Raw genomic sequence first — 14,807 nt, 5'->3', positions numbered from 1 at the left:
TCACAGCAGCGATAATGTTATAAGATCTTTGTGATATGCAAAATGGCAGCATATTGTAACATAATATTTTATAATTTTGTCTAGTAGCCTATATCTATTGGACTGACTGACCGATCTGATAGGACTCTGCATTGCCAAACTTCTCCTTACTGTTCTTCAGATATGAGCCCAAAATGCTGCATTGATTAAGGCCACTTTAAGGAGTAGGCCTACTTCAGGTTTGAGGGCATGGGGAGTGTGGTTATTTGATTATTGGCAATTAGTGGGGTCCAATAAGTATTCTGGAGTGGACCAGGCTGTGTCAAAAGTGATTGAAGTAGGCATTTTAAAAGAGAGAAATCAATGAGGGTTAGAGGCATGTTAGATCAGTAGATGTCCAAACATGCAAGACTTGAGAGACTGTTAAATAGTTTTGTCCGTAGGCCAAACCGTTTTAGAGATAATGGCAAAAACTGGCAAAAAATGTAAACTTAATTATTACAGGATCACCTTGCAGTCAGTGTGTAGCCGACCATTTCATGCGTCTAAGTAGCAGCAGGCGAGGTTTCGAACCCACCTGCCAGTTTTGCTGTATTTTGGCCTGATAGTTTTTGCTGGCCAGCCAACACTTTTAGCCCTTTCTAAAAACTGATGAGAATAGGGTTCCAGCAGCTGTGCTGCTTGGATCCCTAATAATAATAGCCTAACAACAATAATTAATCATGATAATAATTTCAACTTTCAAAATTCTATGAAATAGGAACTAAAAGAATGGGACATTTTACTAACAAGCGTGTAAAACCACCATAGACATTAGTATAATTTCTTATTTATTTTTGATCAGATGTGGGAAAATAATAGGTCTATTGTGCCATGTGTTATTGACTCTGTAAAAATGAAATAAAAAACAGAAGCTCCTATTATCAGTGTATATCGGGAAGGGGAGCTCAAATTCTTTGAAGTTGCCCCATGCAAGCCTGTTGGTGTTAGCTTGTCAGTGTCAGGGAGTTAAAATAGCAACATGGGAAAGCAGCATATTGTTATGTGACGCTGACGGTATTGATTTCAGACCGATTTCGCCACTGCTGCAAGGGCGTGAGTGTTCCACAAGCTCTTAGACAAAGTAATGGGTGTTTTCGATCACAATCTGCACTGGTTATATTTCAGGAAGACACACTCGATTTATATTTATGATGTATTTGCCATCTGCTTACAATGAAATAACCAATGATGACACATGAGGAGGAAGTGAGGAAATGCAATCAGGAAAAACTATTTAGTTAAACCACAAACTAATAAATGAGGCTACACACAGCAGAAATGTCTTGGTCTATTTTTTCCCTCGTCCCTGACTAAGGGGAAGAGGGTCATCGGGCCGCACGAGTGTGTGTGTGTGTGTGAGTGAGTGTGTGTGTGTGTCCGTCCACTCACACAACCTAAAAGGTAGGCCTACTAGTCCACATTTCCATCTCCCTACATGACGTGCTAGTTTGGAGTCCAGATCCGGATACAGGAATTCTTTTTACTTTAACGATGAGCAGTTATAAGGGAAAAAGTCTTATTCTCACGGTGTATTCAATGTTTCTTGGTCATTCTGTGTCAAATCAGACAAAATCCAGGAAAATGGTTGCAGCACCGACTCCGATTTTCCTCTAAGTTTGTCTACACAATATTTAGGTTTCATAACTAAAACCTGTAGAAGATTCTTGTTCAATTGTATTGTTTTTATAGGCTTTTTTGCCCTTGATTGTTTACTCTCTAAAAGGCCTTATCTTGGAGGCCATGTTTGTACATTCATGTTTTAAAAAGTGTTATTCCTAGCCTGACAAACTTTGTAGGATGGAAACATTACTGGAATTTCATGATTCTTTTTGTAATATGAGAAGTAAAATATAGCCATTCCATTCGATTCAAGTATCAATCAGAGTTAATGCGGAAACTCAGGCGAGCAAGTGCTCCACCAGCCATCATGACCACATTCTACCGAGGCACCATTGAGAGCATCCTCTCCAGCTGTATCGCTGTGTGTGGGGCGGAAGCTGCACTGAATACAACAGGAAAGCCCTGCAGCGCATAGTGAACACAGCTGGAAGGATTATTGGTGCTTCACTCCCCTCCCTGAAGGACATTTACACCTCCCACCTCACCCGCAAGGCGACCACAATTGTGAGTGATGCAAGTCACCCCGCTCACAATTTGTTTGATCTACTGCCCTCTGGGAAGAGGTACAGAAGCCTGCGCTCCTGCACCACCAGACTCACCAACAGCTTCATACACCAGGCTGTTAGGATGCTGAACTCTCTCCCCCCTCTCCCCCCTCCACCCTCAGCTACATAACATCCTGGACTTTTGGACCCACAATGGCTGCCTTGCACTACTCCACTTGCACTACTCCACTTTGCAACTTGTTGTTGTTGTCCTGTTGTCCTGAACACTTCTGAACACACTTCTGCTGCTCTTACATAACTTGCACCACTATGCCACTTGCATACTTAGGTCAAACAAAACTACCTCAGCCATTTACTGGCCTGACTTTTGCACTATTATATTGACTGTCTACTGTATTATTTTTACTTTTTATATTGTTTACTTGAATGTTATGTTTGTCTGTGGACCTAATTGGTAAAATATGTCTTGTCTCCACCGTGGGATAATAGGAAACGCAATTTCGATCTCTTTGTATGTCTTGACATGTGAAGAAATTGACAATAAAGCAGACTTTGACTTTGACTTTGACTTTGACTTTGACTTAATGCAGTTAAAGGAGCAAAATGCTATACTGTGTTTCACCTTAGGGGGCGCTAAAATCCATTGTTTATTGTTAATGTTCATTTTGGTGTTCCCAAAACACCTGCATTTACTACAACATGCATTTATTGTCTGAATGGGACTTGGTACAATATTGGTACTTAAATATCCACACTAATATATCCACACACTAAATATCCATATACTTAGCATTTAACATACCATTTCAGTTGCATGAAAATGACACAAAAATACAAACACGTCTTGTTTTATCCTTATAATTGTGGTCATTTGTTGTGGAGACTTCAAATTGTGGGAAAACATTAATAAACTGATATATTTAAAGAGGAAATAGTGATACCAAATGAAAAAAAAAACTTTTTGAATACACATTTTTCCGAAATCTAGGGCCCTTTCGAAAGTCAAGAGACATTTAGTTCAGACTTGAAATTGTTTACTAATGTTTATTATGAGTTTGTCTTCCACCGTAGAACATTTGGGGAGGCTAGGGAAAGTATTTGTCAAGATATTATTGCCCAAACATGGCATGTGTTTTTCAAGCTGTAAAAATGACAGAATTTCAGGGTCTGAAAAAAGACAGAAGATTTGCAAAGAAATATTTCACAGCCCTTGGTTTTAGGACCCATTGATGATATAGACAAGGTATGAACAAAATCTGAGGCGGTACAGCAACAACCTTATCTGATTTGACACGGAATGACCCTATAGTGATATCACAACAGGTGCTTCTTCCCATGGATGTTGACCTTGTGGCAAATGATTAACATCACGGCAAAGCCCAATATATCTTGACTGACCAGTGCCTAGAGGGTCATAACATTTGCCAGGTGCCTCTTCTCGTGTAGCCAAACCTGAGTGTTGAGCTGTCATGGCATCTTTTCTGACGAGTGGATTCTGTCTACTGGCCACGCTGGTCCTCGGACTGTGTGCCCAGGTGAAGAAGCCATTTGTGTCACGCGCGGGTGTGATGTACAACAGCAGATCCTACACCTCCATGATCACGGTCAAAAATGGGGAAAAGTTTGGCAACTGGACATGGCCTGAGATGTGTCCCCCAGATTACTTTGCCGTTGGATTCAGTTTGAGGGTAACTGAGACTTTTTCACACAAACACACACACACCTCGCTGTCTTTTCTCTGTCTAACAAGCTCACACAGGGCTCATCAAAGGCGTGTAAATAAGAAAGGCTCAACTAGATGAGGTCATTTGAGCCCTTTAGTCTACTCCTCTCACTGTTGCTTCATGAATATGACGCAATTGTCAGGCTTCATCCCATACCATACAGAAGACTAGTAATTATGCCATTGTCAAAAGATGTGAAATGCTTTAGTTAACTAACGCATGATCATTTCCTTGTCTGGTCTCAGGTGGAATCTAAACAGTATGCAGCGGACGACACTGCTCTGAATGGAATCCGTCTCATCTGCACTAAAAATAGTGACAGAAACTCTCTCTACTCAGTGGAGTCCCACACTGGATAGTAAGACTACCTCCACAACGTCTTATTAGATTTGTTTATTATGTTAGTGAGGGCCTACATTTTTTTACGAAATGGCAACTGGTCGTTGTTATCCGTGGTAGGCCTATACTGACTGAATTAGGTTAGAAACTAGATACTCCCAGAGGATAGTCTACATCAGAGCTTCACACCTTTTGCCGAGGAATTGGATATTTAGATTGATAGGCAGATATCATGAACGTGACAGGAGGTTTAAGGAGGCTGATAAGGCCTGCAATCTTACAATATGCCTTCCAACCATGAACATTCCCCTATGGCGTGTGTTCTGTGTGTCTGTAGCTACGGTGACTGGACCACAACACAGTACTGCCCCTCCGGCCACCTGGTGTCCTTCCAGCTGCGCGTGGAGCCCCACAAGGGCATCTTTGGGGACGACACGGCCGCCAACAACATCCGCTTCCGCTGCAGCAGCAACCCCACGGTGGAGGGCCAGGGCAGGGACTGGGGCGAGTACGGCCACTGGAGCAACACGTGCGTCGACGGGGGCATCTGCGGCATCGAGACCAAGATGGAGGAGCACCAGGGCGGCCTGGACGACTCAACACTCAACGACGTCCGTTTCCACTGCTGTAAGAGCACAGCTCAGGCTTAGCCCAAAGACAGGTAAGGCCCTCCTACCCAACTGCTCATATTCACTCACGGATAGTGGACACATTTAGCAGAACTGTTATGAAGTTCTTTGGATAGTGGACACATATTTGGGCTATTTAGCAGAACTGTTATGAAGTTCTTTGGATAGTGGACACATATTTGGGCAATTTAGCAGAACTGTTATAAAGTTCTTTGATAGTGGACACATATTTGGGCTATTTAGCAGAACGTTAGTATGTAGTATATTTAGAATGAAGTTTTTTTTTTACTTTGATGGTTAGTGGTGAGGTCAAAGAATACCTTGACCTTGAATAAATCGAACTTAGCCATCGAACCCCAAATGTTTTGTGAACCATACAATATGCCTTTCATGATTTGTAAGCATGGCACTCATTATATACATCATGTTTTGAACTATGAACTATGAAGCCTGTGGAAAAAACAGGTATTCACTGTGGAGGCTTACATGATTTGCTTTCTCTCATATTGTTTTGTGATTTCAGACCTGGCTGATCCAGATGTCTTCACATTTGTTGGCAGTTTGTTAAAACCACAGGATGTTCATGGAGAAGACAGAAGGAAATGAAAAATTCACAAATAAATTCAGCATGCAACTATCCGCTTGAAAATATCAGTGGAACTTCAAAGCTTCCTTTTCATGCTTTTTAAAAGGGGCAAACACATAATTCAGCCTAAAGGAAAACGTAGAATCTTGAATATATTCATCGCACATTATCAGGGGGCCTATAATATGCAGCGTCAAAACATTCCTGAGCACAGATGCATGCTGATGCAGGCATACCCCCCCCCCCCACACACACCCCTTTTAAAAAGCTTAATTAGGAAATAAGAAGATAGAGGTAATTAATTCATTTAAAGTTTAAGGCCTGACAACAGTAGATAAGTAGGCATATGGGAAACAGAGGTAATTGTGTTAATTAATTGGAGAGAGGATAATCTGTAAAAGGGCTTTATGTAGAGAGAGAGAGACAAAATGGATTTCCTGGTGGCACGGGTTCCTGCCCGAAATGGTTTTCACAAGAGTTTCAGGAAATCAAAGCGGGTTGGAATGGAAGCTGCACAGAGAGGCCTAGGCCTGAATTCACTAGGATCAGTTCAAAGTGGCCCAGGGCTGAGTAATGCCTCTCATGGGCTCTTATGAGATCACAGCCTGACGAGGATCCTGTGCAAAATGAACAGAGCAAAGTCAATATTTTACAGTTTGCACTCTCCTAATGTGGGGAGGGGGATCTCCCCAGCCTATTCTAATTCTGTTATAAAAGCCAAATGGGGCTTTCAAAGATTCATGACCGTCAGGAGAGCAATGCTTCCTGTTAGCCCTGTTAGCCTCTGATTAACGTCCACTGTCATCTGGGGATATCCACTAGATGGCAGTATTGCTGTTCAAATGTGTGGCATGGCATGTGTTGAGATGGTGTAAACATGGTTGAATATAATATAAGCTTTGTGGGAAGCCAGACTAGAAAGAGGAACGGTTCCGCAGCATAGGAACAGAGAGCATGCATGAACAACATGCGAGTCCACCACAGGTGTGAGTGGGCTCAAAGGGACCGTTCGTTATTTATAAACGGGGTCACCGGAGGAATTTGAGTGCTTATAACAAAAGTTGCATGACCTTCCCGTGCCTGCAAAATTTTCTTCAACGACCCTCCATCAGTCTTTTCAAAAAAGACATGACCCTCCCCGGCTAATTGTCGATACCTTCCACCCGCTTCAAAGCGCAATGAAAACACATCGTCGCAAGCTATAGTTCTGAATTCACCCTCTGCTTTCTGATCTTACACATCACACTTCACCAAGATGGTGGCCATTTCAGTAGATTTACTCACTAACATTGTTGTGGAAACACAATAAGCATGGAAACTAAATGCACACTTCCTGCAACTGCATTAGCCTACTTGAAATAAGTTACTCCTCTAGTAAGTATTCACACGAATTAAAACAATAAAACATTGAGACCATTCAACAAAGCACACTGGGTAATAACAAATTCAACACATGAACTTGTTGCTATGGACTCGTCTCTAGGCTTCCTCAGTCATTGTAAAGCTGCCGAAGCTGAACATTATCCAAAACTCAATTTCTCAGACGAGCGTCAATTTGGGAGCTTGCTACACTCCTTCCTTCTCAAATGACTTGAAAAGGCCGTTTGCACAATTTCACATTTCAATCACAGGGACCGAAAAATACCTAACATGCCAACTTTTTCCGGGTTTAGGCTCATTTTAACTTTTCCCCACTCTTGCCGATTTAATATTTTCCCGTAGAATATCCCATATTACTGTAATACTCTCATAACATTAGTCCTGCATTCTGGCCTGTCTCTGTGTTGTCCTGTTGTTACCCTTTTCCCTTCCAGTGAAACAGATGTATTCAAATCATCGTTTTGCTTGCTTGAATGCGAACTCAGAGTGATGTTAACCTAGGCCTATTTAAGTTAACGACGTGGTTGTTGTGAGAGCACGATTCGTTGGCGCTTGCAGTGTTCGGCCGTGTAGGCTATGGGCCCGTCCCAATACCTCCCCTACCCCTAGATTTTTGCCCTAACCCTCGTTTTTGCGCGTGCATGTGTAGGGCTAGGGTGTTCCATTACTTTAGGGAGCAAGGGGAAGTGCTATTTTCCCCTTAAAATCAACCCTCAAAATATAGCCAGGACCGATGCAGGCTTAAAACGAAGTGGGAGATGAAATTACCCAGGATACCGTGCGAGCTTACCCAGCCGAACACATTTTTCATATATTTTCGCAAATAAGCATATTAAAATTTCGAACTTTGTTGGAATATGTTAGTTTGATGCACATCTGATGGACTGTTGAGTTTTGAACACTAATGTTAGAAAATATCTCACGAAGCTATCTGACGATGTTCATGATATCTGGGATGTTCATGATAGCTGAGTGCTTTGAGAGAGTCTGCCCGTGCTTTGAGAGAGTCTGCCCGTAGATAAACCAGCACAGCCCACACAACGATGACCGCTGGAACGGGCATGTTCCTGAATGAAAATAGTAGCAGGCTACTACCGGTAGACACGTCGGCGCTGCGCGTGACATAGGTGAGTACGTTCGCTACGCTACTTTGCATATAGTGGTGTCCCAATTCATAGGGAAAGATCTTCACCTCCACTTCCCTTGTCGAGGGGGCTTTAATGTTGAGGGCAATCAAAACCAAGTGAAAGTTTTAAGGGGGGAGAAATGGGATGGACCCTAAGTCTACGTGCGCACCTGCCAGGGAGCCAAAGAAATACCCCTGTATATTCACTCCAAGTTGACCTACCATAACTTACCAACTCTCACGAGGCTAACCAACTCTACATTGTAGGCCATAAACTGGCTATTTATATGACCAATGTATTTGTTCAACTTTATGAAGCAGAATTACGCACTGCTACTTGGAACGTAACACATTTTTGTTGGCAGGAGAGAATGACAGCGATTAACAAATTGCACTTGTTGCTGGTTACCAATAAATAGGGCCTACTGTATATATTTTTTTAAACAACAAAAACAGAAAGGATGGAGACAGCAAAGCTAGAGATGGGCAGGAACAAGGTAAATTGGTAGAAATGCTTGTCAAAACGTTAGGAGCTGGATGTGTGGATGAATGAAGCACAAGTATGCTTTATAAGCATGCACACTGTTTAAAGTGAGGCTACATGGTAAACTACAAGTAAACCAACGTTAAATTTAGCTTTTTTAGGGCTGGATAAAGTTGACCAAATGGATATAGGCTGTTAGGCGTGAATAAAGTAGGCTAGGCTACTTTGTTGCTCCAACCCTTCCAACGTTTATGGGGACGGATGTTGACATTTTCCGTACTTTGCGTGAGAAACCCGGGAAATCTCCCTTATTTTCATTGTTCAATGTTGACAGAGCTATGGAACGAAAGAGAACGTTATATGGCGACAGAAATCATAGCTGTTTAGAAAGCTGTTTTCATTAATACAAAAGATGGGTGACCCCCCCTCCTAGACAAAAAAAAGTTGGGTGACCCTCCCCTCAACAAAGAATAAAAAGACATGACCCTCCCCTATTTTCCTCCGGTGACCCCGTTTATAAATAACGAACGGTCCCTAAATATAAAAACAACCCATCAACCTTTCTTTCATGCCATTTCTGCTTGTCTGTCAAATATTGCACCTGGAGATCTTGTGTTTTAAGTACCATTACAGCAATCCACACAATCAAGTCAGAGAACGCCCATTTGTCCACTCATCAGAGGCTAACTGCAGAAAGACCTCAGGCTTCTGTTCCTGGGGTAGTTGGAGTGTCATTTAGTGGTCAGCTGTAAATGGACAGCTAATTGACAAGGTGTTTTCTGAGTGTCTTCCAGCTCACGGTCAAGATCTCCATGTACCCCAGAGAGATTGCCATAGAAACCGTCTGTAACACACAGTCCTTGACGATGTTCAGAGGCCCTTAAGGATGCCATTTTAAGAGGGCCACAAGACCCTTGCTCTCTCCAAGCACTTAGTGCACTCAGGGGAATGTCACAGAAAACTCAAGAATGAGAATAAAAGATAGCAAAAGACAGCAACTGTGGGTGTGTGTGTGTGTTGTGTGTCTAACCTATGTTTGTGTTGATGTATGGTATCTGTGTGTGTTTGTGTGTCAATATCTCCTCTAAAAAACAACTCTGTGTCTACACCAAGTCTGGAACTAATCCTTCCAATCAATTATTTAAAATCAATTATGCATAGTTCTTCCATTATTAAAACCTAGATTATACTATTATATAAAACAGTTATAACACAGTTTTGTGGTTTGGTTTTGCATTTGGAAAGGTCTCACTGAGAGACTATTACCTTCTCATAGATGAAATATGATGTAAGACCGTGACACACATTGTTAACGCTCACAGTTCATGTACTGTACCATGTACCATGTAGATTTTTGTCCAGCCAGTTCAAATGATATGCTGACTTGATGGAAGCGAGTCAAAGATTTGGTCTATAAATGAAGAATTGAGAAGAGCGAGAATATTATATTTATGCCAGAAAATAAGAAACACAAATGCAAATCAAATATAAACCATATTTATAATATACAAATTGTACAGATGCCATACACAATATGTCACTTACAAACAAATGGTTATGCTTTACAATGGCGGCACAGCTATTGCTGACAATTAGAGAAGCAACCTTCAAAATGGAGGATGTCAAAATGAACACAAGCCAGAGAGAACCCACTTTAGCTAAACCATTAAACACTTATGACATTCCACTGTCATCCTCGATCAGTTAAATCCATTGTACAACAATAAGGAGAGACAGAAAGAAAAAAAGAAACACAGGAAATGGAGTCTGAAGGACATTATTAACCGTTCATTATTAACAAGAACAATTTCACTGCGATTGTTGGAGACTGCTGCTGCTGCTGCTCCAAGACAGGAACATAATGAAGAAAGCGGAAATAGCATGTTGTCTTTGTACATGAGTGGATAGAATGTTCCAGACAATGCTTGTGGGAGCTCTGCATTAGTCACAGGTTACTCCTGCCGTTACCGAGGGCAACACAAACATGGTTCTGCATCATTTCGCTGATGAAGTGCTAGATCCTGCTCCGCATTCCCCTCCGCGTATCTGCGTTTGATTTCCTCAGGAGAACGGCCCACTCACTCTTCCCCTCTCTCTCTCTCGGCTACCATTATCATTTAGTTTGCCATCAGCGACCACCGGAGGAAATCTACAGACCCAGCTGACCCCCCACTGGAGGAAATCTACAGACCCAGCTGACCCCCCGTGACACACACACACACACACACCATTTGCCTTGACACTGATCATTTGTCAGGCAAAGTGCAATGCAGATGAATGTTCATCATTAGTCATTCACAACAGAATCCACCCATTCCCCTCCCGTGGTTAAAAGCATTCAGGTGAGCTGAGTGCACAGCCCTCTCTTTAAGTATTTCTCTTACTGCACTACATACAGTGGCAGTGGCATCACCGAGGCGTTTTTAATCCCCCCCCTCCCCGCTCCACAACAACAACACAACACACTGTCTAGAGGAGCCTGGTTTTGCGGCACGACAGCACAAGACCACACAGTTCACCAAGCGGAGCAGAGACAACTAAACAAGAGACATGTCAGGAAGATGAACCAGGCTCAGACGTGGATTAGCCAGGCCGACTGAAGCGGCGCGGGCGGAGACGGCTACATAAAAGGAAATTAATATCCGACTGGAGACAAACAAATCAGGTTTAACACGCCCCTCTCCACAACGAGGAGGCAGAGCAGTGGTGGAGCATGAGCGGACTTCAAAGCACTGTCAGCTTCAACTTGGACAAAAAGACGACGCGGGGAGACGTCTTTATTAGGACTCGCGGCAACCTACACCGGAATGCGTGTGAGGAATCTCAGCTAAAAAAAAAACGAAGAGAAAATGATAGGAGCATATATACTGTATATATATATATATATATATATATATATATATATATATATATTTGACCACACAGGACACAGGGATCGATTGGAGCTCTATCAGCCCTCAAACCGTACTGCATGTAATTGACATCCTTTGAGCCTTGAGCGGCAGTCATGGGAGTCAGGTAATGGAAAAGCCATTTAGAGTTGAGCTTGACCCGCTCGGGCCATTACAGCAGATCCCATACCTCCGATCCACCCCCACCCGCCGAGCGGGGGCTGGAGGTCACGTGGCTATCAGTGACCTTTGAGGGCGGGGGGGTGCAGTGAGGTGAAAAAGCCCCTTGTCCCCTGTGCCCCCAAATCCATACGCATGTGGCAGCCCACGCTGGCACGATGATGTCATTTGGGGGCACCTTTTTTTTAATGGCGTGTCGGCGGAAAATCTCCGCTCAGCAGTTTACGAGAGCGGACAAACACTTCTAGTTTGACATCAGCACTCTTTGAAACATAGGCTGCAGTTGGATATTTTGACTGTGTGCGACGATTGATTTACACAGCATTGCACCGTATTTATGAAGAAAATACAGGGAAACCCTGAAGTCTTGAGGGGGAGAAAAAAAAAGGATCTCAGTCAGACTCCTGTGAGACATGTTGCCTTGATCTTTGCCTGTGGACAAATGTGAAGCTTTGAGGTATAATAAGACCAATTATAATGTACCAAACCCAACTATAGTCATCAAGGAAATCTACTTGTACTTAAGTAGGTCTCCAAATCATGGCCACAAGATGCGAGGAACTGGCGTTGCTGGCCCTAAAAGCTTTTTGGAGGAAAATAGGTTACGTCTAATCCCCATTAGCCAGCTAACAGGTCATATCAAACTACAGAATATGATCACATATATGACACTGGAAATTGATAGAACATTTTTTTTCTAACAAAAACATCTCAGCAAACAGCAACTGTTGACCGATTTCCTGTTCATGAAAAAATGAAACTGCAGCAGACCACAGTTTTCTTAATGTTTTCATCAGTGCTGATTTTGATGTGATGAAAAAACCACACCCAGAATGTATGAAGAAGCGTGAGCTTTTCGAACACAGATGGCAGTAACTGCAGATGTCTGATTCTGCAAAAATAGATCCTAGCACTTTTCTTTTTCTTTATAATATTTCTACTCTCCTAGGAAGAGAAATTAAATTCTTCATATTAACACTTCACCAAGCAAATTGGCTTAAAATGCACAAATGCACTGGATATACATTCCATGTATAGCATACACTTGAGATATACAGTATGTGCTTGTAAAAGTGACATTCCTCCATTTCATCATCAAGTCAGTTTATCAACAAATGTAAACAACAAAAAAAGACCAATTTTTCCAAAGATGTATTCCATCTGGTTCACAATGGATTGCCTTTCGCAACAGTAGCCATTTCCTTCGCTGTGTGCTTTCTTCCTGCATACCCTCTTGATGAAGCAATTTCAACAGCAATACTGTACAATGGGGCACAGGAAGGAGGAATTTGTGAGTCAGTGAGTCTATCTCATTAGTCTCAGGCCCCCCTTTGGCCACACAGTATATCTTCCCCATGTGTTTTTAATATCCAATGGTTGTGATAACAGCCCTCCCCCCATCCTCTTCTATCAGCTTGTATACAGAGTTCCTCCTCAGCAGATGTAAGTGAGGGTGGCAGCGAGGTGAAAGCAAGTCAGTGTGTAAACGGGAGGGCTAATTTGAGGCAGGCACCGCCACGGACGACTATTTGGCGGCAGCAGTCTAAGTGTTTAGGGGGGCGGGGGCGGGCGGGCACAAAGCAGGACAAAGCAGCAGAAGGTCCCACTGGCTGTATAAGGCTCGTCCAGTGGGACGAGGCTGAGAAGGACCAGAGAGCAGCTAGCCCTTTCTGGGAGCAGGGAGAGAGGGAGAGGGACGGTTTGGCCAGTGTCGGTGCAGCTGATGTCTGGACGGGTGGAGGAATCTCTACTCCTTCACCTCCACCTCCATTTTGTCCTCCTCGTCTGGCCCCTCCCCAATACTCCCATTGGTCAATGTCTCTCCTCCCGGTTGCCCGGCGACCTCTTCCGCTTTGTCCGGGTCAGACTCGGCCTTGTTGACCTGGGTGCTCAGATCGCTTTCCTGCTCTTCTTCTGGGTCTTGTCCTCCCTCCTCTTTCGTCTCCTCCTTATCTCCCTCATTCCTGACCTCTCCCTCTCCCTCTCTTTCGCCCTCATCCTCTGCTTCTCCTCCGTTCTCACCCTCCCTCTCTGTCTCTCCGTTCATCTCTGGCTCAGTGCTTGCCCTGCTGTCGTTCCTTTCGCCGACCTCCTTCTCACCACCTTCCTCGGCCTCCTCTTTCCTTTCCACCTCTCCTCCTCTCTCCTCCTCTCCCTCAGCCGCTCTCTCTACCTCTCCCTCAACCGTCTCCATCCCTCCCTCATCCATCGCTGCTGTCGTCTGGGCCTCTGCCTTGCTCGGTTTCATCTTGTCGTCTAACTCAGGTTCTGTGCTCCCTCTTTTCTCTTCGCTGGCTCCCTTGCTCTCCTGCTCTTTGGCCACCTTCTCCAAGCCGTCGGAGATCCTCCGGTCGTCCAGCTCCCTCTCCGCAGTTGCCAGGGGCGCAGTGTTCTCCTTCTTCTTCTTGCCCTTGGGTGCGTCTTTGATGGAGTTCTTGTTGGACTTGTTCCGCGTCTTGAAGATGAGCTTCTGAAACACAGGATGTTTACATGAGGACTTGCTCAGAATAGATACGTGCCCTGATATTTGAAGAGGCACAAGAAAATTAACACAGCTAAATGAAAGCAGGGGGGAAGGAAGGAATGTTTGTGACCAGAAAGGAGCACGCTGAGGTGGAGGAAATTCCAAGGGATAAGACAGCTTTTCCTCTAGGCTACTCAGGAGATGCCATTAGGAAAAAAAAACAAGCAATGGAAAAGTCATAAAACTCGACTAATTCTTTAACATAACAATGCAAATAGCTACCGGTATGCACTGTACTTAGCAAAACAGAGTACATTGCGCCTTGAGAATATTCAACATTCCCATTCTACCGCAGTTTTGGTAGTAATGTATTGCAGCTTTAAAACCTCATTCCAGGCTTCATTCTCAAGTATATGGGGGCTTTCTCATTTCAGCCAGTCATTTTCATTCTGGGGGTTGGAGATAGAGCTATTCTCTATGGGGGTCAGAGGCCAAGAGTGGAGGAGAGTGGTTCCAGGCTCACTCACAGATGAGAGACAGGTGGCTGTGTTTAGCGCCTAAGCAGCTGAGGGGAACACTGCCACTGTTGTGTGCACGGCCAAAAAGAGGCTGACTTGCGGCGCGGCTAGCAGCTAAGGGTTTGAGTGAAGCTTAGCTTAGTGTGTTTATCTCAGATAACATTCAACATCCCCAGGCCAACGGCAGGGTGCCTTGCACACAGAGAACCACTCCCCCGTTGGGCAAGAGAGCTATTAGCTGGGTTACATTAGAGAGAAAGAGAGAGAGGGAGAGCGAGAGAGAGAGAGATAGAGAGAGAGGGAGGGAGAGAGAGATGACAGAAATAATCAGAGATAAGA

The 14,807-nt window shown here is 43.7% G+C and overlaps 2 protein-coding genes across 4 annotated transcripts in view; one reads left to right on the top strand and one right to left on the bottom strand.

The window, feature by feature from the left end:
- The first annotated feature begins 3,616 nt into the window (after positions 1 to 3,616).
- On the top strand, positions 3,617 to 5,492 carry LOC143119665 (vitelline membrane outer layer protein 1-like). Its single transcript, XM_076281283.1, has 4 exons — positions 3,617 to 3,835; positions 4,117 to 4,229; positions 4,548 to 4,871; positions 5,363 to 5,492. The coding sequence occupies exons 1-3, from the start codon at positions 3,617 to 3,619 to the stop codon at positions 4,858 to 4,860; spliced, it is 645 nt and encodes a 214-aa protein (XP_076137398.1). The 3' UTR covers positions 4,861 to 4,871; positions 5,363 to 5,492.
- A 5,817-nt stretch (positions 5,493 to 11,309) lies between these two features.
- The window catches only part of rftn1b (raftlin, lipid raft linker 1b), a 62,561-nt gene continuing 59,063 nt past the window's right edge, over positions 11,310 to 14,807 (bottom strand). For 2 of the 3 annotated variants that reach the window (XM_076280809.1, XM_076280810.1), the window contains exon 10: positions 11,310 to 13,956. In XM_076280809.1, the coding sequence (XP_076136924.1) occupies positions 13,234 to 13,956 (723 nt within the window). In that variant the 3' untranslated portion in view covers positions 11,310 to 13,233. The remainder of the gene's footprint in view (positions 13,957 to 14,807) is intronic. The other variant, XM_076280811.1, reaches the window with a different exon arrangement.

Source organism: Alosa pseudoharengus, unplaced genomic scaffold, assembly GCF_046254945.1.
Source record: "Alosa pseudoharengus isolate Yale_2024_CS ecotype anadromous, Long Island Sound unplaced genomic scaffold, YU_APseudo_1.1 YU_APseudo_1.1_scf_12, whole genome shotgun sequence".
Taxonomy (NCBI): Eukaryota; Metazoa; Chordata; class Actinopteri; order Clupeiformes; family Clupeidae; genus Alosa; species Alosa pseudoharengus.
The sequence above is the reverse complement of the archived record's forward strand: the minus strand, read 5'-3'. Positions and strand labels throughout refer to the sequence as shown.

Coding starts and splice junctions, on each gene's coding strand:
- LOC143119665 (XM_076281283.1), top strand. CDS start 3,617: ATGGCATCTTTTCTGACGAGTGGATTCTGTCTACTGGCCACGCTGGTC. Junction 3,836..4,116: donor CCGTTGGATTCAGTTTGAGG/GTAACTGAGACT, acceptor GTCTGGTCTCAG/GTGGAATCTAAACAGTATGC. Junction 4,230..4,547: donor GTGGAGTCCCACACTGGATA/GTAAGACTACCT, acceptor GTGTGTCTGTAG/CTACGGTGACTGGACCACAA.